The 25,695-nt window shown below is 44.1% G+C and overlaps 1 protein-coding gene across 1 annotated transcript; it reads right to left on the bottom strand.

Moving 5' to 3' along the window:
- Positions 1-20,594: 20,594 nt before the first annotated feature.
- On the bottom strand, positions 20,595-25,031 carry LOC107980128 (endogenous retrovirus group K member 7 Pol protein-like). The gene is given in 5 exon segments (XM_027389687.2): positions 20,595-21,686; positions 21,794-22,120; positions 22,123-22,711; positions 22,713-23,485; positions 24,750-25,031. Coding segments are annotated over 5 exon segments (3,063 nt in total).
- Positions 25,032-25,695: the final 664 nt, after the last annotated feature.

The following is a 25,695-nucleotide window of genomic DNA, read 5'->3' as shown; positions in this document are numbered from 1 at the left end:
ATATAGTAAAATAGCTACCAAAATTGCTTTAATTATAATCAATAAGAACATCCAATTGGTTACAGAAATTCTCCTAATTTTTTATACTTGTAAAGGAAAATCTGGAAAGTAAATGATGATACATGATTTGAAAAAAGGTTTTTAAGAAACAGCCTCAGGAGACAGCCACCTGTTAGACACACAGCCTCAGTGTGTCAGCTAAGATGCAAATGAGGCCTTGTCAGCTATAGGAGCTTCAAAGGTTAGATTAGTAAAGACTGCTCAGAAACTTCATGTAAATCCTAAAAAATTGTTTGGGACTTGTGTAATATTCTAAAGAAATTAGGATTAAAAATAAAATAAGAAAGGATAGCTTATAATCTTGGAATGATTTCTTGTAAAAGAAATTGTTAAAATTGTTCTAGGGTTACTACTTTGTAAAAATCTTTAAATGATATTCTAAAAGAGTTGGTGATCCCAATTCACCCAGACAGCTAACTAGAGGGTAGGCAAATTTTCTACTGTTAGAGTTTGTTAGAGTTTGTTTAATCCAGCATCAGTAGATATTATGTTAGCAATGCAAAGCCATGGGAAGCTTATGTGCTCCCCACAAAGCATAGGCAGATGCCTGTTTTGTGGCAGGAGGGAACATTACTATGGTCACACCCACCTGTCTCACCAGCTGAAGTATTAACCCCTTATTTTAAAGCAATAGCCTGCATGATGTACCATGTGGAATGCCATATGGAATGTAGATGGCATTTTGGCTTAAGTGACATGTCACTTACACCAAGGAGTAGGTTATTAGTTGTCTCAAAATAATGATTCATTGAGCAATTGTTTTTGATAAATTTTCAAAGAAAATTGATAATCAGTTTCCAATTCATAGGCTGCTAATGCATCCTTTTAGGTTCCCAAAATAGTAAGAAGCAGTCCCATGAAAATTCTATGTCAATTTTTACTAATGGTTCTTCTGAAAGAAGAACAGCTTATGTTATTAATGGTAAAATATTCAGAAAAGATGGTCCCAAACACAGCTCAGAGACTCGTTATGGGCTGTTGCAATGGTCTCTCAGAATCTAATTATCTGATTCATTTAATCTTTGTAATAGGAATAATTACATTTTTAAGACTATTTAAATTAAGGAGACAATTCTATTCATAGAGACTACTACGTTCAGGTAATAATGTTATTTGGAAATATCAAAATGCTGTTCACCTAAAAAATTGCCATGTTTTTTGTGGCACTTTGGGAGCTGTTCAGGCCTTTCCCTTGCCTACTGGCTAAAGGGAATGAGTTAACAGATTGATTAATAAAATTGGTAGAGAGGAAGGAGTTCCCTGAATCTGGTAGCACCCCACTCTTCCATCCTTTTCCGCTGACCAATCCACAACGAGTGAGGAGACTACCAGGAGAGGCCAGATCATCTAGAGTTGTGGACATTTAATTCCTGGCCCCCACACACCACTGAGTCACAAGAGGAGATAGAGAGACCCCACTTGCTCCCACTAGAAGAAGATATGGGAAGAAGACAGAATAAGAACTCACTCAACAACAGAAAGACCAGTATGACACCACAGAATCTAGGGACTCCACTCCAACAAGATCTGAAAAGCCCAACACAGAGCATGAAGATGAGATGGACCTCAAAAAATTATCTCGGCAAGATGATAGAGACCTTTAAAGAGGAAACAAGAAAATCCCTTAAAGAAATAGATGAAAAAGCAAACAAAAATTTACACAAAATGGAGGAAAAGACAAACTAAAAAATTCAAGAAATAAACAAATCTCTTAAAGAATCGAAAGAAACCCAAGAAAAAACATCCAAACAAGTGAAGGAAGTTCGTGAAACAGTTCAAAGCATGAAAGCTGAAATAGACACAATAAAGAAAACACGGAATGAGGCGATGCTGGAAATGCAAAGGCTGGATAAATAATCAGGAACTAAAGATGTGAGTATAACCAACAGAATTCAAGAGATGGAAGAGAGAATCTCAGCTACTGAACACTCGCTAGAGGATATACATTCATCAAACAAAGAAAACCTCAAGTACAACAAATCCCTAACACAAAATATCCAGGAAATATGGGACACCATGAAAAGACCAAACCTAAGAATAATAGGTATAGAAGAAGGTGAAGAAGCACTGCTCAAAGGTACAGAAAACATATTCAACAAAATCATAGAAGAAAACTTCCCCAACCTACAGAAGGATATGCCTAGGAAAGTACAAGAAACTTACAGGACACTAAACAGACTGGACCACAAAAAGAAGTCCCCCCGACACATAATAATCAAAACTCCAAATCTACAGAATAAAGAGAAAATATTAAGAGCAGCAAAGGAAAAAAGCCAAGTAACATATAAAGGCAAACCAATCAGAATCACACCCAACTTCTCAATGGAAAATCTGAAAGCCAGAAGGTCTTGGATAGATACCTTACAAGCACCAAGGGAGCATGGATGTCGACCCAGACTACTGTACCCAGCAAAACTCTCAATCACTATAGATGGAGAAAACAAGATATTCCATGACAGAAACAGATTTAAACAATACATATCCACAAATCCAGCACTACAGAAGGCTCTGGAAGGAAAACTCCAACCCAACGAATGTAACTACACTCACAAAAACACAGGCAATAGATTAATTTTACCAAACACAAAAAGAAACAGGAGGGAGAAATCCACAGGCAATGACACCACCAATAAATCCAAGACAAAGAAGAACCAATGAACAATGGACATTAATATCCCTAAATGTCAATGGTCTTAATTTACCCGTAAAAAGATATAGGCTAACAGAATGGATAAGAAGATAGAATCCATCCTTCTGCTGTTTACAAGAAACACACCTCAAGTTCAAAGACAGGAGATACCTCAGAGTAAAAGGATGGGAAAAGATTTTCCAATCAAATGGGCTCAAGGAACAAGCTGGTGTAGCAATCCTAATATCTAACAAATTGGACTTTAAACTAAAATCAATCAAAAGAGATGAAGAAGGGCATTTCATACACATCACAGGAAAAGTCCATCAAGATGAAGTCTCAATCCTGAACATCTATGCCCCCAATACGAAGGCACCCACATTTGTAAAAGAAACATTACTAAAGCTCAAACTACACATAAAACCACACACACTTATAGTAGGAAACTTCAACACCCCCTTACACCACTAGACAGGACCACCAGACAGAAACTTAACAAAGAAACAAAGGATCTGACAGAAGTTATGATCCAACTGGGTTTAACAGATATCTATAAAACATTCCACCCAAACACAAAAGAATATACCTTCTTCTCAGCGCCACATGGAACCTTCTCAAAAATTGACAACATAGTTGACAGCAAAGCAAACCTCCACAGTTGCAAAAGAATTGAAATAACCCCCTGTATCTTATCAGATCACCATGCATTAAAGCTAGAATTCAACAGCAATATGAATTGCAGAAAACCTACATTCTCGTGGAAAATGAATCACACCCAATTGCACCATTCTTGGGTTGAGGTAGAAATAAAAAAGAAATTAAAGACTTCCTAGCTTTTAATGGGAATGTAGACACAACATATCTAAACTTATGGGACACTCTGAAAGCAGCGCTAAGAGGGAAGTTCATAGCACTAAGTGCCCACATGAAGAAACTGGAGGAAAGTCACATTAGAGAATTGACAGAACAACGGAAAGCTTTAGAACAAAAAGAAGCAAACTCACCATGGAGGAGTAGATGCCAGGAAATAACCTGAGAGCTGAAATCAATAAAGTAGAAACTAGGAAAACAGTACAAAGAATCAATGAAACGAAAAGTTGCTTCTTTGAGAAGATCAACAAGATAGACAAACCTCAAGCCAAACTAACGAAAAGGCAGAGAGAGGAGGCTAATTAACAAAATCAGAAATGAAAAGGGAGATATAACAACGGACACTGAGAAAATCCAGAGAATCTTTAGGTCATACTTTGAAAACCTGTACTCCACAAAATTGGAAAATCTAAAGGAAATGGACAGATTTCTGGATAAACATCACTTACCAAAATTAAACCAAGATCAGATAAACAGTTTAAATCGACCTATAACCCCTAATGAAATCGAAGCAGTCATCAAAAGGCTCCCAACCAAAAAAGGCCCAGGGCCAGATGGCTTCACTGCAGAATTCTACCAGAAATTCAAACAAGAGCTAATACCAGTACTCATCAAACTGTTCCGCATAATAGAAGCAGATGGGATATTGCCAAACTCTTTCTACGAGGCTACAATCACTTTGATACCCAAGCCCCACAAAAGATATGACTAAGAAAGGGAAGTGCAGACGGATATTGCTCATGAAAATCAATGCTAAAATACTCAATAAAATATTGGCAAACTGAATCCAAGAACATATCAGAAAATCATCCATCGTGATCAAGTAGGCTTCATCCCAGGGATGCAAGGATGTTTCAACATACAAAAATCCATCAATGTAATCCACCATATAAACGAACTGAAAAAGATAAACCACATGATCATCTCACTAGATGCCAATAAATCCCTTCATTTTGTCAAGCCTTTGACAAAATCCAACATCCCTTCATGATAAAGATCTTGGAGAGAACAGGAATAACAGGAACATATCTAAACATGATAAACACAATATACATGAAACCAATAGCCAACATCAAACTAAATGGAGAGAAACTCAAAGTGTTTCCTCTAAAATCAGGAACAAGACAAGGCTGTCCACTCTCTCCATATCTCTTCCAATTGTACTTGAAGTTCTAGCTATAGCAATAAGACAAGAAAAGGGGATCAAAGGGATACAAATTGGAAAGGAAGAAGTCAAACTTTCACTATTTGCAGACGACATGATAGTCTACATTAGTGACCCAAAAAACTCTACCAGGGAACTCCTAAGGCTGATAAACATCTTCAGCAAGGTAGCAGGATACAAAATTAACTGAAAAAAAATCAGCAGCCCTACTATATACAGATGATTAAATACAATGAGAAAGAAATCAGGGAAACATCACCTTTCACAATATCCACAAGCAACATAAAATATCTTGGGGTAACACTAACCAAAAAAGGTGAAAGATCTGTACAATAAGAACTTTGAGACTTTAAAAAAAGAATTTAAAGATATCAGAAAATGGAAAGATCTCCCATGCTCTTGGATAGGTAGAATTAACATAGTAAAAATGGCAATCCTGCCAAAAGCAATCTACAGATTCAACCAATCCCCATCAAAATCCCAACACAGTTTTTCACAGACATTGAAAGAACAATACTCAACTTTATATGGAAAAATAAAAAACCCAGGATAGCCAAAACAACTCTTTACAATAAAGGATCTTCTGGAGGCATCACCATCCCTGACTTCAAGCTCTACTATAGAGCCATAGTTCTGAAAACAGCTTGGTATTGGCACAAAAATAGACAGGTAGACCAATGGAATCGAATTGAAAACCCTGATGTTAACCCACACACCTACGAACATCTTATTTTTAACAAAGGTGCTAAATCTATACAATGGAAAAAAGATAGCATCTTCACCAAATGGTGCTGGCACAAGTGGATTCAGACATGCAAAAGATTCCAGATCGATCCATACCTGTCAACATGCAAATTAAGTGCAAATAGATCAAAGATCTCACCATAAATCCAGCCACATTGAATCTTCTAGAAGAGAAAGTGGGAATTACCCTTGAACAAATTGGCACAGGAGACCACTTCCTGAACATTACGCCAGTAGCACAGACATTGAGGTCTGCAATTAATAAATGGGACCTCCTGAAACTGAGAAGCTTCTGCAAAGCAAAGGAAATAGTCAGTAAGACAAAATGATCACCCACAGAATGGGAAAAGATCTTCACTGATGCCACATCTGATAGAGGACTGATTTCCAAAATATTTAAGGAGCTCAAGAATCTAGCCACCAAAACACCAAACAATGAAATTAGAAAGTGGGGTGCAGAACTAAATAGAGAATTCTCAACAGAGGAATATGAAATGGCTGAAAGACACTTAAGAAAGTGCTCAAAATCCTTGGCCATCAGAGAAATGCAACTCAAAACAACTCTGAGATACCACCTCACACCTGTCAGAATGGTTAAAATCAAAAATACCAATGACAATCTATTCTGGACAGGATGTGGAGAAAAGGGAACACTCCTCCATTGCTGGTGGGAGTGTGAACTTGTAATACCACTCTGGAAATCAGTATGGTCGTTGCTCAGAAAAATGGGAATCAGTCTACCTCAAGATCCAGTCATTCCTTTCTTGGGTATATACCCAAATAATGCACTCATACAACAAGGACATATGCTCAACCATGTTCATAGCAGCATTGTTTGTAATAGCCAGAACCTGGTAGCAACCTAGATGCCCCTCAACTGAAGAATGGATAGAGAAAATGTGGTACATTTATACAATGGAGTACTACTCAGCAGAAAAAAGCAATGGAATCTTGAAATTCGCAGGCAAATGGATGGAACTAGAAGAAACCATCCTGAGTGAGGTAACCCAGTAACAAAAAGACAAACATGGCATGTACTCACTCTTATATGAATTTTAGACATAGAGCAAAGGATTACCAGCCCATAATCTGTAAGGGGCCGTGGACCCAAAACTATGTGGCTTAAAGCCCACCTTTGTAAGCCTTTTAATGACCTTTAAGTTTGCAGGTTAAAGCCAGCTCTGTGAGCCTCCTGTAACCTGTAATTAGATGGTTTGGCCACACGGAACTGCTAATTGCTTCTATTCTGAGAAAGGGCCTGGGGCTTTCCTGTTCGCTGTTCTGGGGAAGATCACAAGATATTCCGGCTGATAAGAAGAATGCTCCGGCCCCAGCATACACCAGATGTTCCTTCCTGTTATCTCCCCGCTTACCCAATTTCCTTGGTGCAGGGCTATATAAGCCCAGTCTGAACCCCAATAAATCGAGACCTTGACATTGCATAGACGGACTCTGGTCCCCTCTTTTGCACTGCTTGGTCTCCATCCTTCTCTCGCCAAGATTCTTTCAGGCAGCCCCCCTCCTGAACCCTGAATGACTGACCCTCAGGATGGGACAATAATCCTCTTCACCAAAGAAACTAGGAAACATGAAGGACTTTAAGGGATAAATGGTCCCCAGGAATGGGAAGTCCTCATGAACTCTTGAGCTAATTGGGAGCATGAGGGTAGGGGAGAGGGAGCTGCCACACAATAAGAGCAAGAGAAGAGGAGTAGAGGAGAGGAAATGGAGGGGAGAAATATTGAGTTGGGGGAAGAATAGAGGAGAGAGAGCAGGAGGAGATACCATATCAGAGGGAGCCACTATAGGTCCGAGAAGAGATCTGGAACCAGGGAGATCTCCAGAGACCTACAAGGATGACACGATCTGACAATCCAGGCAATGGTGGAGAGGATAACCTAAAAGCCCTTCCCCTAAAATGAGATTGATGACTACTCTTTATGCCATCCTAGAGCCTCATCCAGTGGCTGATGGAAGCAGAGACAGACATCCACAGATATACACTGAGCTGAAATCTGGAATTTAGTTGAAGAGAGGGAGGAATGAAGAGCGAAGGGGTCTGTACCAGGTTGGAGAAACCCACAGGAACAGTTGGCCTGAACTAGGGAGAGCACGTCGACCCCAGATGCTGTCTGGGAGGCCAGTACAAGACTGATCCAGACCCTTGAACATGTATGCCAATAAGGAGGCCTCTGCACTCTAGGGAGCCTCTGGTGGTGGATTAGTATTTTTCCCTGATGTAAGAAGGGACTTTGAGAGTCCATCCCACCTGAAGGGATACACTCTGGCCCTGGACACATGGGAAAGGGCCCAGGCCCAGCACAGGAAGATTTGGTGGATTTTGCAGAGCCCCTGTTGAGGGCCCTACCCTGCCTGGGGATTGTTGGGTGGATGCGGTAGGGGGTAGGTAGGGGGTGGGGGATGGGGATGAGGGTGAGGGGAGGGAGAGGGAGAAGGGACTTACATGTGAAACAAGCTTGTTCCCTAACTTGAACTAATAAAAAAAAAATAAAATAAAATTGGTAGATTTGTCTCAGGTAGAAAGAGCTCTACAGCCTCTCAATTTTCAGCATTTAATAACTAAAGTCTAAACATGACCCCTCCAGCAGGCCAGGTTATTTGCGGGTCTCGAGGAGGTTGTCACCTAAGGGAGTCGATGGGGGCGAGAGAGAAATGGAGACCAAGCAGCGCAAGAAAGGACAAGAGTCTGTCTGTGCAATGTCAAGGTCTCGTTTATTGAAAGTAAAGCTTGCTTATATGCAGAGGATTTTTACTCAGGGCGGGGTAAGGGAGCAGGAGGAATGGAAAATTTTCAAGAGGAAATAGAGGCAAGGTAAATCTTAGCCCATGGTCCCATGGTTAACGAACCGCAGCTATTTCTGAGAAAAGGGAGAACATTTTGCAACATGTATTGTGCAGCTTATCCGGAAAAACATCTTGTAGTCGCAGTGGTTCTGGTCAGGACATCTAACAATGATTAACTCTTGACTCAGTATGAGGCCCCTTTTGGCCCTCGACATAAACATAAAATTTGGTTTAGCTAGAGAGACTGCTCCTCAAAATTGCCAAACAATGAGGTGTACCCACAATATTTATCTGTAACTAATTTATTTATGAACCCAGATGTCCTAGAAGCAATGTGGGCCATACTGGCCATGACTCCTTGTAGTGTATGCTTAAATATCATGGCTATTGTCAAGGAAAAGGGATTGAGAATTTACAGGGTGACCTCTTGCCTGTGTCAGACAATCTCCCAGTACAGAGGGCCCCTGGGGATCTCAGAGGATTGGGACATTTTTGATGGGAGCCATCGTTCTGCAGCCTCATATACCTACAAATCCTATCACCTGGAAAAAAATCATGAACCTGTTTGGGTAGAGCAATGGCCCCTGTCTAAAATACAGTTGGAGGCTGCCCATGCCCTGGTTCAGGAGAAATTCAATGCCTGTCACATTGTCCCCTCTATTTCTCCCTGGAATACTGCAATATTTGTTGTTAAGAAAAAATGAGGTAATTGGAGGCTGTTACAAGATTCGAGACAGGTCAGTAAGACCATGATGCCCATGGTTGCCAGCCCCTGTGGCCATCCCCCCAAAAATGGCATTTAGTTGTGATAGATTTAAAGGATTGCTATTTCAATATTCCCTGCACCCTGCTAATTGTCAATGTTTTGCCTTCAATGTTCCATCTCTAAATTTAAGAGAGCCTTATAAGAGATACCTGATAAGAGAGCCTGATAAGAGATAAGAGATTTTGCCTCAAGGCATGGCTAATAGCCCTACCATGTGTGAAGTCTATGTTTCTCAAGTTATAAAGCCAATCAGACAAAAATACTCTCAATTATTATTGGCATCTCCAAAAGAAAAATTATTATCATCTGCTTTTGGAGAACTTCAGAATACCTTAGAATTGGCTGGCTTACAAATAGCACCAGAAATGGTACAAAAAGTATTTCCATATCATTATCTAGGGCATCGCTTGCTTCGTAATGGGGTCCTCAAAAGATTAGTCTTCACCTGGATACCCTTCAAATTTTAAATAGTTTTCAAAAGCTTCTGAGGGATATTAGTTGGATCAGCTCCAGTTTAAAGATCACTACTGGACAACTTAAACTTCTCTTTGATATATTACAAGGCAATTCAGATCCCAGCTCTCCTGAGTGCTTACTACGGCAGGAAGGAGCTCATTTGGATTATATAGATTATTCCCAGTAGTACCACAAGAGTAACAGAACTGTGGTGTTTTCTGGGATTTTGTTTTTTACTTTTTGTTGTTGTTTGTTTTTGTTTTTGTTTTTGTTTTTGTTTTTGTTTTGTTTTTTGTTTTTTTTATGGAGTGTGCTGGATGTCTCTACAATTTTGTTCAAATGACTGCAGAACCTGGAAAAGCTGTTGCTGCTATTGATGCATAACATATTGCCATTATTGATATATATATATATATATATATAATTGAAACTCAAATATGTGATGAATCCAAGGTGTTTCAGTGAGTGCTCACCTGTGCATGCAAATTTGATTTCATCTTTAGTAAGGCGTAAAGTTATATGCTTGCCAAAAAAAAAAATAGTGACACACTGGAAGAAAAATGTCACACAATTTCAATTGTATGTGTAACCTAGAAATGATGAACTTATGGGAGCAGAGAGCAGAATTGTGGCTATTAGGCTTCAATGTGGGTCTTTTAACAATGGGGAAATGATTGGTTTAAGGATATAAAACTGCAGTTGGACAAGAGGCATGGACTCTGTGAAGTCTTGAGGTCTACTGAGAGCATGATAAATATGGTTGATAACAATATGCTATATTTTAAAAGTTGTGAGATAGTATACTTTAAGTGTTCTCAAAACAAAAATGATGAATATGTGTGATATAACATGTTAATTGGTTTAATTTAGCCATGCCATTGTGAACATACTGTATTGTGTATCATAATTGTGCATGACTTTATTTATGAGCTAAATAAATGAAAGGAAAAAAATTATTAGTTTTTTTTGTTTTGCTCATGCTCCTACAGGATTTTTTTTTTTTTTTTTTTTTGGCAAAAGAGTCCTATTCTTTGGGTTCATCCTCAGGCATCTCCATCTAAAACAGTGGTATCCTACCCTCAGGCTATTATTGCACTCCTCTTCAAAGTGCAATAGATTGCTTTACAGACTTTTGGTAAGGAGCCAAATCAGGTTGCCACACCTTTGACTCGTCAACAAATAAAGTGGCTCCTAAATAATAGCTGTGATTGGGCTATGTTTCTCTCTGCTACTCCGAGTGAATTTGATAATCATTAGCCATCCAATAATATGCTTTCCTTTTTTAAGATGCATCCTTTAAATTTCCCAAAGTCTTTGGGATTATAGTCAGCCTGTTTCCAAGGGGCAAGTAGTTTTTACAAATGGTTCTTCTAAAGGGACAGCTGTGGTTGTATCTCATCCTGTCATTAAGACAGCCAAAATTGCTACAGGTTCTGCCTAAGTGGACAAACTTTTAGCCCTGGCTATGGCTCTGCAACTGTTTCCCAGAGAAACTCTTAACATCTATACTGACAGACAATATGTAGCTCAAATTGTCCATCCCTTGGAGATGGCTGTCTATATTGCCACCTCTCCAGAGTACAAGAAAAATTGTTCAGATACTGTGTCTGCTTTGGCAATGGAGTGAACCTGTATTTGTGGGTCATCTTAAAGCGCATACCAACTTGCCAGGACCTCTCAGTGAAGGAAATTGCATAGCTGACAGGTGTACTCAGATTGTTGCAGTTTCACAAGAGCTCACTAGAGCACATTCCTTACATAAGTGTTTTCATCTCAGTGCAGGGTCCTTAAGCTTTCATACCAGGATTACTAAAGAACACACAGTTCAGATAGTTAAAAATTGCCCCTTAGCATGGAATTTCTTCCTGTACCTCACTTGGGAATTAATCTCTGCGGACTGTTGCCCAATCATATTTGGCAGATGGATTTAACACATGTGCCATCCTTTAGCAAATTGCAATTTGTCCTTGTCTCTGTAGACACTTTTTCCAGACTAACATTTGCCTCTGCACATTCTGGTAAAAAGGTAAGAGACGTTAAAAGCCACTGCCTACAGGCGTTTCCTTACATGGAGTTCCAAAACAAATTAAGACTGATAATGGCCCCTGTCTATGTCAGGAAAAGTTTCAATCAGTTTTGTCAGGATTTTGAAATTACCACCAAAACTGGCATTCCTTACAACCCCCAGGGGCAGACTTTGTGGAAGGATCCCATTGCACTTTAAAAGCTTATTTGGCTAAGGTAAAGAAGTGGGACCTTGAGGGTCACCTTGGCTCCCCTCACTCTACTCTGTCACTTGTTCTCTATATATTAATTTTATTTTTGTTTTTTCGAGACAGGTTTTCTCTGTGTAGCTTTGGAGCTTATCCTGGCACTTGGCCTGGAGACCAGGCTGGCCTCGATATCACAGAGCCTGCTTCCGCCTCCAGAGTGCTGGGATTAAAGGCCTGAGCCACCAACACCTGGCTATTTTAAATGTTTAGTAGTGGATAATTCTAATAACTCTGCAGCATTTGGTCATTGGCAGTCTACTGCATAGAAAAGACCTCTGGTTAAATGGAGAGATCTTCTCTCAGGCCTTTGGAAAGGATGGGATCCGGTTTTGGTGTCAGCTCTGGGGTCCGTTTGCATTTTCCCGCTGAATGGGGAATCTCCAATCTGGATGCCAGAGTGTTGTGTATGCCCGGTTCCTGCTGATTCACTTCAGCCTTCTAATGAGCCATTGGATGCTAATGAGAAATCTGCCAGTCTTGGTGCCCATGGGTTCTCAGAGACAGGTGTGACCAGTTATGGTCACCGGCAACCTTAACCTGGTTAAGGCAGCTGGCAAGAAGGATTTAAAAGGAACAAATTTCCTAATTGTTGGCCATGTCTGCTTATTAAAGCTCGAAGCCAAGCCAACTAATGCAGTCTATTTGGCTGCCCAAGGGGTTAATTTAACTTATAATGTGTGCTCCTACACCCTTTGATATGCTAAGTAATCCTCCCTAGGGAGAAATGTTTAACTATTTCCTCCAGAAATGCCAGTTGGAGAAGGTGTGGAGATGATGGGATTGCAGCCTAGGTGTTCATGGTACTGAGTCACACCAGTGGGACTCCCTGGAGAAGACTGGCTTTTCTTTACTCAACATGAATGAGATCTTGGCTACCAAAGTGGCTGCAATTGTAGCCACCTAGGAGATTCCAGCTTAGCTGCCCCTCAGGCACTAACCACAGCAAGCATACTGGGTAGTTCTCAGGGGATGTCCCCTCTGTCATAAGTACCACAAAATTATATTTATTCTCTAGTTAATATAGGACCTTAAAATTTTAATTGGCAAACTTCTCTCTAAATTTCTCAATAATATTCAATTTATATAGGCTTGTGAGAGCAGGGTGCCTCCCCTTTAAGGAGACTCCTGTCGTTTTGGAACTGTTGCTAAAGGTCGTTTTGAAGGAACCAGCTTCCCTTTTGGCAGACATAACGGCCGAACACGTGTTTCTATGACCTTGTCACAGACACTAGAAAGTCAGATGCCTGTCTCGTGACAAGGAGCCAATCAGAAGTTACCTGGTGGCACTATGCTTTACGACCCTGGGTATGCTTTATAGACAAGAGCACAGCAATAATGTAGAGAGCATAGCAACCACCCTGGGAGGGCCTATGGGCCATAACAACCAGTTGACCAATCAACACAGGGCAAGCCCTCCAAGCCTGGAGGCACACCAATCGTGAGCCTGTGCGTACCCCTAGACACTCCCTTTACGCTGTCCTATAAGATCCTTGGGAGGCCCTAGGAGCCGTCTTTTCTGGCCATCCACCATGGCAGGTGGGTGAAAGACCCGAGCTAACATGGGGTTAGCTCGTAAAATTTCAATAAAGCCTCATGCAATTTACATCAAGCTTTCGCCTCCATTCTATGTTTGGGGTGGCCTCGGTCCTGGGCTAAGATTCTGGAAGCCTCAGCTTTCCGAGGGTCTAACAGTTTTAGTAATGGAGAGGGATCCCTAGCCCACAGGATTAAAATCTGGGCAGCATGGTTTTGCCCTCGTCTGCCTTGCAGCATAAAAAAGTGGCAAGTCCAGAGCCATTTGCTGAGAAGGCAAATCATGCATTCCTTGACAGCATACAGCTCAGGTCTAACTGAACCTGCAGGGCAAATGAGTTATGAATGACAGGTTATTTTCAGGGGACATCTGTTTACTTAAGAGAGGGTCTGCAAGGCCTGGGCAGGCTTTTCTATGACAGGCATGATAGATCTTGATGTCCTGGAAATCCTAAGACAGATGCTAATTTTTATTTTTGAGTATTTAAGTGGTGTCATGTGGGGGAGCCCTGGGAGTTTACTTTTCTTCTCTCATCTAGGGTTGATCCACAGAACCTGAAGGATAAAAAAAAAAAAAAAAATGGTGAAGGTTGGAAAGACTTGGGCTCTTCCAAGAGGGGGAGCTTCTGATGGCTGTGAATGCCATGGCTGGCGCCTGAGCCCTGCTCCCAGAGAGGCAAAGGCGATTAATCATCACTTCATTGGCATTCTTTTGCTGCTTGCTGGTTGTAAAGGTGCTCTGCTGGTTGTAAAGCTTCCCTAGTCCAGAGGATAATTGACAGACCTTGTACCCCACCCCCACCCCTGAAACCTCATGTAGTGTCTTATCTCAGTCAAATGTATCCCCCTTAATTTGTATAGTCACTGACTCTGTACTTTGTGTGACCTTAAGTAACCATAAAAACTCTGTAGTTTATGGCCCCCACCCTTATGGTCTGCCTTTTTGATTGGATGGTATCTCATTTGCCCACTATGCAATGAGATCCTGAAAGACCCCAGCATAAGATGTTTCATTTGCAGATATGTGAGAAGCTAAATTTACAACCCCTAACAGGAAAGAGCCGCTAAAGTTAAAGAACAAATGGTTCCCAGAGATGAACATGTAACTGCCCTAAATGACCCCTGAGCCCAGAGATTGCGCTCAAAGATTGCAGTAGGCAACCTGGAATTCGCCAATCAAAACTGTTACCCTCCCTCACTCCAGACCCCATCTGTTTGAAGTTTTTGCCTTTAAGAAGCCCCTAGACCAGAGCTTCGGATCCAGCTCCTCTGCTCCTGCATGAGTAAAGAGTTGCTCCCCAGTGCTGGTTACTGAATAAAATAGCCTCTTGCTCTTTGCATCAAGCTCTTGTCTCCGCCTGGTGACTGGGGGGTCGATACTCCTGAGTGTTCATCCCAGGGGTTCCACCCCATGGGGGTCTTTCATATCTTGGGGAACTACAGGCTGCTTTATGGTTAGGTGCTATTTCCTCATTTTCCCTCCTGCCAACAAGGCCTGTTTACAAATATGCAGACCATCTGCATATTGCCAGGGGCTTCAGAGCCTGGATTTTGATCTGAGTGACTTCCTAGGGCTCTGCTGATAGCATATAAATCATCTCCCCTCTAAATAAAACTGGAATTCTTCTTTCAAGAGTGACCAGCTGTGTTGTCTTTATTTAATCCACAGATCCCTTGCTCAAACCCTTAAGAAGTTGTAGTGCTGGATGCTAAAAGTAAAGCTTTCAGAAGTCTCAAAATCATTTTCCACAGTAAAGGAACAAAGTGAGCAAGAGAGAGCATAGAGTCGTGGATTAAGTTTAAAATCATCCATTCCAATTAGACTTGGAAAGAGACTTTGGCTGTCTTCCTCTCAAGAGTGTCCTTGCAGATCCTGGTGCAGTTGCTCAAGCCTGAGATACCAGCACCTGAGAGTGTTAGAGAGAGTTGGGGGGATGAAGAGTTCAAGGTTAGCTAGGTGTGGCGGTACACACCTGTAATCCTAGTGCTCAGGAGATTGTGCAAGAGCCACCCTCAGCTACATAGCAAGCTTGAAAACAGCCTGCACTATGTTAGGCTTTGTCTCAAAGAATAAAAGTGTGAAGACATCCTAGGCTACAGAGCATGATAGTTTCAAATGTAAGGTTGGGTGAAAGAAAAAAGAGGGCATCTGTTCCACAGTTTGGCCTCAAGCTGCCTGTGGTCTCCCGTCTCCTGTGTATAAGAACTGAATTGTTGGAAGGACCTCACTCTTTCAACCAAAGTTCCAGTTGCTCAGTTTTGGTACTTCTAATAGTGACACTACCAAGAATTTAACTGATTTGCAGTTTTGCCTCCTAAAATCATCTTAATTTTGAACAGCAAATATGTTTTGCCTTCTAAGATTTTCTTAGTGTTAACAACAAATGCTCTACTTATGTCTGCATCACCAGAAGGAACCCTCCAGGGCATGTAAAATTATCTGTGTTCTCCATAATCTGAATAATAAATCTATTTTTCAGTTGGTTATTAAAAAAACAAACAAAATGTTAAGTAAAAAAAAAGGGGGGGGGAGAATCCCAGGAATGATAAAAAATAAATGCTAATGTCAAGTGAATGCTCTAAAGCCATTTCTAGGTCAATCCATTTCGAGACCTCACATCTGCCCTGGCTTCTGCCAATGAAAAGTCCAGTTCTTCCAGCACATCTAGGGTGGGATCCATTCCCTCCCAAGCCTTGCCCACAGCTTCTCTCCATGATGTTCTGAACATAGAGGATGCCGGGTATAGTGCCCACCAAGGCCTACTTGGTAGTCAGTTCCTCACTGGAGCTTCTGACTCATATCAACTCACAGTAGCTGAATCCCAGACTTCTCCAGCAGTAGCTGAGATTCCTACCTCAGCTGTAGCCCATGTCCCAGATGTTTCTCAATATCTACATCCAAGTTGTGAGCAGCTCTGGCGATGGATGAGAGAAGATCTGGATACATGGGAGGACTCTGACTTAGAGTTACATACTGAGGCTACAATACCTCTAACCCTGGATCATTCCAGACCATGAAATCCTTACAGCAAAGTGTTTCATGCCCTTAATTAGATGATACAAAGGCTGGTGTAGACAAATCTGTATTACCATGTACTGAGATTTTTTCAATACAAATTAAACTATTGATTAAGCATTGTCATACATGTTATTTTTTATTTAAATTTCTTTAATTACTACTCATATTTACATATCCATCTTTCCATTCCCTCGCCCTGCCATCCTCCCACGTTCCACACCAACCCCCCAACCCATTCCCCACCTCCTCCCCAGGGATAGTTGGGCCCTCCACAGGGGACCTTCAGAGTCTGTCACATAATTTGGGGGAGGGCCAAGGCCCTCCTTGCTGTTTCTGGGCTGGAATAAAATCCCTCCATAGGAAATGGGCTCCCAAAGTCCATTTGTGCTCTAGGCTTAAAGACTGGCTCCACTGTGAGAGGTCCTATAGACTGTCATGGCCTCCTGGCTGGCACTTGTTTCGGGGCTGGAGAGATGGCTTAGTGGTTAAGAGCACTAGCTCCTCATAAGGTCCTGCAACAACATGGCTCACACAGTCATCTGTGATGAGATTTCATGCCCTCTTCTGGCAGGCAGTCATACATGTTATTGCAAAGCAGAAAATATTTTCTGAATTGGAGCCTTGCTGCCCTCCCTGCTCTGGGAGATGTGAATGTCATGATATCTAACTTGAGGACCCTACCCTCTAGGCTGTAACTGCCTTGGGCATGATTTGCTCTCCACCCCACACACCATACCCAAGAGACCTGGTGGCAGCCTCCCCACACTCCAAAACATCGTGCATTGCATAGAAGTCATTAGAGCCTTGGACCCCCCATGGGGAGAGGTGAATGCCTGGGCCCAGACAGGAGCCCCATAACCCCTATGCCCTAATTATGCCAGGCACGTCATGCTCCTTACCCCTGCCCACTGAAGTCTAAAGCATGGAAAGCCACCCACACTGCTATCCATCCAACACTGCATCTGCCACCATTGAAACTTTGCCCCCACCATACCAGGAGATGTGAGTTTCTGGCCCTAATCGCTCAGAGAATTTTGCGCTCCCCATACCCACCCTAAAAGTCTTCAGAAAACTGGGGGCAACCTCCTTAAACCAAATAACATTCTGCACCACATCTCACACCATTGGAGCCTTGGCCCTGACCCTACCAGGAATGTTGGGTGATTAAGGACTCAGCTGGTGGCCCTAATAACCATGGGCATGTTGTGCTCCCCAACCCCTCCACTGATTTCAGATTCCCAGAGACCTGGTGCATCCTCCAAACACCCCAAACCCTATTCAGAGCCTTAGTCCTGCCTACAGTTGAAAGAACCCCAGAGGTATGTCAGCATCTAGCAAAATGGGGAACCCACCTTCATTTGTAGGAAGAGTGACTACCTAAGCCACAGGACCCACCTACCCATTGGAAGAAGAAGGAACCCATGAAACATAGAGCTCACTGTACCCACTGGAGAAACGGGTGAGTAAATGGCAGTATGAGAATATACCCAACTTCCAAAAGAGCAATACGGCAGCACCAGAGCAAGGTTTCACACCAGCAAGACCAGAACACACAGCGAAGATGTACAGAAGAAAACAACCTTTAAAATAACTTCATGAAGACAATAGAGTCCATTAAAGAGGAAACAGGAAACTCCATTAAAGAAATGGAAGAAAACACAAACAAAAAATGGAAGTAATCTACAAATCCCGCAAAGAAAGCAAGGAAAGCCGAGAGAAAAAAAAAAAAAAGATACAATAAGGAAAAGACAAACTGAAGGAATCCTGGAAATGGAAAGTCTGGGGAAATGATCAGGATATGCAGATGGGAGCAATAACCAACTGCAAGACCCCCGAAGGGAGACCCTCACTCAAATCTCGGGAATAGCGCACACCCAGTGAGGCACTGAGATCGGACTTGCTGCAATCACACGAGGAAGTTTATTGAAAAAGGAATTGAATGAGATCTCAAGCCAGCATGCTGGGGTCGAGGCTCAGAGGAGTTCGACCCCGACCCAAACTTGTGACAAGCTTATAAAGGCAAAAACCATAAAGGAGGGGAGGGGGACTAGGGAGGAAATAGAGGAAGCCCAAAGTTACATATTCACTCATAAAGGCAAAAACCACAAAGGAGGAGGTGAGGACTAGGGAGGAAATAGGGGAAGCCCAAAGTTACACATTTACTCATCAGTTAAACTATGTGGACACACCTGGGGCATTTGAACTTTTCACAGAGGTCGTTGGGACATCCTGTGGTTATTCCAGGAGCTTTTTTTTTTTTTTTTTGAGAGTTCAGGGAGCGGCCACCTTCAGGGGAGGGAGTCCCCAAGGTGACGAGCCCATGATCTTATAGACAGGTAGTAATTTTTACTCTTCATTCCCCACTTCTTCTTGCAAATAGCTCTAATCTTAGAGCGATCCCTCACTTTCTTGTAGTATCTGGTACTGCTGTCTTAAGACCATTACCTGGACAGCACTTATTCTTTCCTTTATAAAAGTCACCAGCCTATTGAGAATACACGGCCCGAAGGCTAGGATAAGCATCAAAATGATTAAAGGCCCGGCCAAGGCGGAGACCAGAGTAGAGTACCAAGGTGACCGATTAAACCAATTTTCATACCATCCTTGGTATGCTTCTCTTTCTTTTTTCCTGTTTTCTAGCCTTTCTCTAAGCTTTGCCATGGAGTCCCTGATCACACCCGAATGATCTACATAAAAGCAACATTCTTCCTTTAAGGCAGCACAGAGCCCCCCTCTTTAAGAAAAAGCAGGTCTAATCCCCTTCTGTTTTGCAGCACTACCTCTGACAGTGAAGTTAACGACTCTTCTAGTTTAGTGATGGACTGCTCCAACGCTCCCAGGTCTGCATCCATAGCCACTCTAAGTTCATTATAGTAGGACGGTTGTTGGACAAGGGCAGCTACCCCAGTTCCAACCCCTGCTGCTACTCCTAGTCCTAACAAGACAGCTAAGGTCAGGGTAACAGGTTCCCTCTTGTAACGAGTACGGCGATCAAATTCATCTATAAATGAACTATCATCATGATAAATGACCCTAGGCACTAGCTGGACCAAAATACAAAAGTCCCTAGTACTGTTAAAAAGTGAAGTATGCAAGCAGGGGGTCAGGCCGGTGCCACAGACCCACCAAGTATCTGGGGAGGGGGGTACTAGATATTGATTTTGGCCATCTGTCAGGGTGTCAATAGTTACGTTACCGAGGGGCTGGTGTCTGGTAGGACTATGCATAGTCCAGTGACTGAGACCGCTGAAAGGGTCAGCTTCCGTTGGCTCCCCCAGGGGCAATGTGAATGGTCAGAAGTAACGTTATAGCTCCGCATTTGAGTTATTCCTTCATAATAGGGAGGATTAGAAGCAAAGCACAGCCAGCAAGATTGGGTAGCAGTGGGGTTTGTGCGGTTTAAAACGACGAACGCACTAGCGAGCAGATTTAACAGGCGATCCTCAGTTCTCATAGGGGGGAGGAGGGATGTAATTGGATTAGGGCTGGAAGGGGCCTTTGGTGATGGGGTGAGACTAGGAAGTCTCTCAGGCCTGGGTGGGGGGTTACCAAGCACCGGATTAGGGCCTACGGGTCGTGCGGGCGGACTTTCTATCTTTATCCTGATAGCGAAAACGAACCCAGGGTCTCCCGTTCCAGTGTAGACTCTCCACCCCCAGCGGTTGCCTTTTACCCATTGGCGATCTTGTTTTCCCCGTGATGTGAAACTAATATTCAGAGGGTTACAATAGCTGCCTTTGCATGACCTCTGAGGCCACCCGAGGCTCCAGGAGCACATCCAGTCTTATAAGCCGGGTATTTAGATGTGTCTCTCTCTCCTTTTTCTGGCTTTTCCGGTTTACGACCCTTTTTTACTATAATCAGATCCCAGGAGGAGGAGGGATTCCAGTAGGCTTCTCCTGTGGTCTCACATCCCCATTTACCACAGAAATAACCTGATGCCCCCCGCCCCCACATTGTCTCTTCATTTCTCTGTTATGTCCCTGCCCGGGGCAGACGTAGAAGTCTGCTGCCTGGAGGGTGGCTCGAAAAAATTGTCCAGAACATCCCAATGTGCCCCCATACCATGAGGGACACATTGTTCCTCCGGGGGTGGTTTATCTAAATTGTCATAATTAGAAAGATCCCAGGCCAGGGAACCGGCAGCTAACTTACAGATATCAGGTGCAAGATCAGGCCACCAAGTCCAAGGGGGGTGCACTGCGTTTTTTGACCACACGATGTCGCCTTCTTCATTAAGCACTTCCCATGTCAATTTTTGGGGAACATGAGGGTTATTCCCCAAGTTTGGGGCTACGGCGGCGAAGGCACAACTTAAGAGGATTATCACTGGCGGCCACTGTCCAATTATTTTCGCGGTTGTTTTCATTTTGACTGGGTGCCTTTTTTATGTGGGAAGCATGGATCCAGGCAGCAGTCCCGTCTACCTTTACTGCCGTGGGCGTAGTCAGCAGCACTAGATAGGGTCCTTTCCACCGAGGCTCAAGCGTGCCATCGTGATGTCGTCTGACCAAGACTGAGTCTCCGACCTGGAATCGGTGGGGCACCTCGGTGGTCCCTGGAGTGTAGGCTTCTTTGATCTGATCCCAGATCTGTGTTTTGACAACTTCTAAGGCCTTTAAGTGTGTAAACAGAGCAGAGGAGGAGGGAGAGTGAGTGCAAGGATCCAATATCCCGCCTGACTCAGTCAAGGGGGGCGGTCCCCCATGTAGGATTTCGTAAGGGGTAAGGCCGAAACGTCCAGGTGTGTTTCGGACCCTAAGGAGCGCAAAGGGGAGGAGGGTCACCCAGTCTTTGCCGCCGGTCTCAATAGCCAAATAAGTAAGGGTCTCTTTTAGGGTTCTATTCATTCTTTCTACCTGTCCTGAGCTCTGGGGTCTGTAAGCACAATGTAATTTCCAATTAGTCCCCAGTTGGGTGGCCAACTCCTGACTTACCTGGGCAACAAAAGCCGGCCCGTTGTCTGAACCAATTACCTTGGGGATCCCAAACCTGGGCAGGATTTCTTCCAGTATCTTCTTGGTTACCATTTGAGCAGTTTCAGACTTCGTAGGAAAGGCTTCCACCCATCCTGAAAAAGTGTCTATAAAAACTAGAAGGTCCTTATTACCATATTTTCCCGGCTTAATTTCAGTGAAGTCTACCTCCCAATAAATTCCCGGCCAATCTCCCCTCATTCTTTTTCCGGGTTCTTTGAACGGTCGGGCAGCATTGGTTAAGGTGCAGTCTTGACATGACTCTATTACCTCTTTTATTATTGTATTTAATCCTAGAACATAATATTTAGAACCTTTGATTAATTGCTTAAGTTTTTCGTTTCCAAGATGAGTCAGCTGGTGTATTCGTCTCACATAGTCTTGTCCTTTTCAGAGGGCAGAATGATTCTTCCATCTTTGGTTTTTGCCAGTCCACCGAAACTGAACATCCGAGCTTTTCCTGCACGGGTCATATCTTTGATTAAATCATAATCTTTATAGGGATAGATGAAGCTGGGATGGATGAAGCTGGCTTGTGGGGGTTCTGGCGGGGTTCCAGTTTCTTCCGACAGCACTACCGCTCCCTGGGCAGCTTGCTTTGCTGTTAGATCAGCCATCTGGTTCCCCTTAGTTACCGGGTCAGTCCCCTTCTGGTGTCCCAGGCAGTGGACGATGGCTAATTTTTGTGGAAGATGTATGGCTTCTAGGAGGGCCAGGATTTTTTCTTTGTTCTTAACGTCTCTTCCTGCTGAGGTGAGTAAGCCCCTCTGTCTGTAAATGGCTCCATGAATGTGAGCCGTGGTGAAGGCCTAACGGCTGTCGGTGTGTAAATGTTGATAGCCTTACCTTCTGCCAGACGCAGAGCTTGAGTCAATGCCAGGAGCTCAGCTTTTTGAGCCCAGGTTCCTTCTGGGAGACTGCTAGCCCAAATTACCTGCTTTCCGTCCACCACCGCTGCTCCCGCCCTTCTTTTACCTTCTACCACAAAACTGCTGCTGTCTGTATACCAGTTAGGCACACCCGGCCAAGGTTGGTCGGTCAGGTCCTTCCTAGTCCCGGTTTCTTCAGCCAGGACGTCAGTGCATCAGTGCACTGGGGTAGAGTCCTTCGCTTCGGGGAGCAGGGTGGCTGGGTTAAGAATAGCAGGAGGAGCGAAGGTTATCCGATCATTTAACAACAAGCTCTGGTAATGTGTCATTCGGGCGTTTGTCATCCAGCGGTCAGGCGGCTGCCGCACAATACTTTCTAAAGCATGGGGGGCGATTACAGTCATATGCTGACCCAGGGTAAGCCTATCGGCGTCTTTTGCAAGTAAGGATACTGCAGCAATGGCTTTCAAGCAAGAGGGCCATCCGCTGGCAACGGGGTCTAGCTTTTTAGATAGGTAGGCCACCGGCCACTTCCAGGGCCCCAGGGAGAACTCCACGGGCCACTCCAGCCCGCTCGTCAATATATAGAGTGAAAGGCTTAGTCAGGTCTGGTAGGGTCAACGCGGGAGCTGTGAGCAGGGCAGTCTTTATTTTATCGAAGGCCCTTTGGTGCTCATCCATCCAGGTGAATGGGACTTTTTATTTAGTGAGTGGGTACAGAGGGGCCACCAGCATGGTGAACCCCGGTATCCAGAGTCTACAGAAACCCGCAGTTCCCAAAAACTCGCGTACTTGTCTCGGAGTGGTGGGGGTCGGGATCTGCATCACAGTCTTTTTCCGTGCTTCAGTGAGCCACCGCTTCCCTTCTCGGAGAGTGTATCCTAGGTAGGTCACTTCCGAGCGGCATAACTGGGCTTTCTTGGCGGACACCCGGTACCCCAACTCACCCAATTCCTTTAGGAGCTTTCTGGTCCTGTCGAGGCACAGTTCCTGGGTCGAGGCTGCGAGCAGTAAATCATCTACGTACTGCAAGAGAGAAATCTGGGGGTTCTGTGCCCTGAAGGGTGCAAGGTCACGGTGGAGCGCTTCATCGAAAAGAGTCGGTGAATTTTTGAACCCCTGTGGCAACCTAGTCCAGGTCAATTGACCCGTATGTCCTCCTTCGGGATCTCGCCATTCAAAAGCGAATAGGGGTTGGCTATTCGGATGTAACCTGAGACAGAAAAAGGCATCTTTCAAATCCAGAACGGTGTACCAGGATCGTTCAGGCGGTAAGGAACTCAGCAAGTTGTAAGGGTTGGGAACGGTTGGGTGAATGTCCTGTACTCATTTATTGACTTCTCTCAAGTCCTGGACAGGTCTATAATCATTGGTTCCAGGCTTACGTACCGGCAGGAGGGGGGTATTCCAAGGGGACCGGCAGGGAATCAGTATACCTTGTTGTACCAGTCTCTGGATATGTGGTCGAATGCCTTCTTTAGCCCCTTGAGTCATGGGGTACTGTCTGACTGAGACGGGGGTGGCAGCTGCTTTAAGCTCCACTATAACCGGTGGTATTTGCTTAGCCAGCCCCATTCCAGTCTGCTCTGCCCAAACTTCTGGAAAAGCTGTCAGCCATTCTTTAGGGGGCAAAACCCCAGTTTTGGGTTCATGGAGGCGATATTCTTCTTCTAGACTTAGAACTAAGCATGTTATAGGGGCTTCCCCCCAGGTGACTTCTGGTCCCTTCGGGGTGAACTGGACCTGAGCCTTTAATTTGGTCAACAAGTCCCTTCCCAGAAGGGGAGCAGAGCACTCAGGATCACAAGGAAAGAGTGAGTTACTTGGCTTTTTCCAATTTCTAAACTTCTTTCAGTTGTCCAAGGGTAAAGTTTGCTCCCAGTCGCTCCTATGACCAGGGTTCTTTTCGATCCTAACTGCCCTAACGGTTTAGTCAAAACTGAGTGTTCTGCCCCCTTATCTACTAAGAAATTAACGGGGTTCCCCTCCATAGAGAGAGTTACCCTAGGCTCGGGGAGGGGGACCGAGCCCCGACTCCCCTAATCTTCCTTGAGGGCCAACATCTTGGGGCCCTTTTGTTTCTTTCGGGGGCAATCTCTGGCCCAGTGTCCTTTTTTCTTTACAGTATGCACATTGGTCTTTTTCAAGTTGCAGTCTCTTTCCTCCCGGGGGTCTTCTTGCCCTGTTGCCCAGGTAACCTGACTGTCCTCTTTCTGACCTTTCTCCACCTACTACTGCGGCCAAAATCTTAGTCAAATTCCTCTCCTGGCGGCAATCCCGCCGATTCTCCCTCTCTTCTGCCTCCTTTTTTTTTTCTTTCTTGTTTTTCTTCCTCGGTCTCTCTCTTGTGATACACTTTCTCTGCCCCCTTTACTAAATCCTGCAATGTATAATCCTGGAGCCCCTCTAATCTTTGCAACTTTTTCTTGATATCAGAGACCGACTGTCCTATAAAAGTCATGGCTACAGCCGCCTGCTGTCCCTCCGAGGAGGGATCAAATGGGGTATATCTCCTATATGCCTCCATCAGTCATTCTAAGAAGACAGAGGGTGGCTCTACTGGACTCTGTAAGATTTCTCTTACCTTTGCCAAATTGGTGGGTCGCCGCATGGCCCCCTTGAGACCTGCCACTAGAGCCTGGCGGTAGACCATGAGACGACCCCTACCTTCCGCAGAGTTGTAATCCCAGTCAGGGCGGACCAAGGGAAAAGCGGCATCTATAAGATTAGGGAGATTGGTGGGGGTCCCATCTGGTCCTGGAACATTCTTTCTGGCCTCTAGAAGGATCCTCTCTCTTTCTTCAGTAGTAAAGAGGACCTGCAGGAGTTGTTGACAGTCGTCCCAAGTGGGCTGATGAGAATACATCAGGGACTTGAGGAGTCCCGTCAAGCCTGAGGGGTTCTCTGAAAAAGAGGGGTGGTTAGTTTTCTAGTTGTACATATCTGCTGACAAAAACGGCCAATACTGCAGGGGGATTAATTCCCCTGGAGCTGGGGCAGGTCTATAAGCTCGTAATGGTAGCATAACGGTGGAATGAGGTTCCGCGCCAGATCCCTCTGGGCTGCGGCCCCGGCGGCTGGCCCTATTTCTGAGGCCATCCGGGAGTCCGTTGGGACCTGTGGGGTTGAGGATATGGGGGAGGAGGGTGGTCAAGGGGGGAGACATCATCAATTTCAGGATAGATCCGCGGGGGAGCTGTTGGATCAGGCGATGGCGAATCTGAAGGAGGCACTTTCCTTGCGGCCACCACAACCACTGCAGCCCCTATTCCCTATGTCCAAGGCTTCATCCAGGGTGGCAGGTTTTGGACTAGGTCCTGCCACACGATAATGTATGGAACCTGATCAGGGTGTCCCCCTGTGGCCTGAAAAGTAATTCGCTTGACAGCGGAAATAACAGATAGATTAAAAGTTCCCCCCGAAGGCCATCCTACACCAAAACTTGGCCATTCAGAAGAACAAAAAGTCTGCCAAGGTCCTTTTCTGACCTCGACAGAAAGATTATGAGCCCGAGTCTTAACGTCCATTCA

The sequence above is a fragment of the Cricetulus griseus genome, assembly GCF_003668045.3.
Source record: "Cricetulus griseus strain 17A/GY chromosome 1 unlocalized genomic scaffold, alternate assembly CriGri-PICRH-1.0 chr1_0, whole genome shotgun sequence".
NCBI classification, from domain to species: Eukaryota; Metazoa; Chordata; class Mammalia; order Rodentia; family Cricetidae; genus Cricetulus; species Cricetulus griseus.
This window is presented reverse-complemented; position numbering and strand designations above follow the sequence as displayed.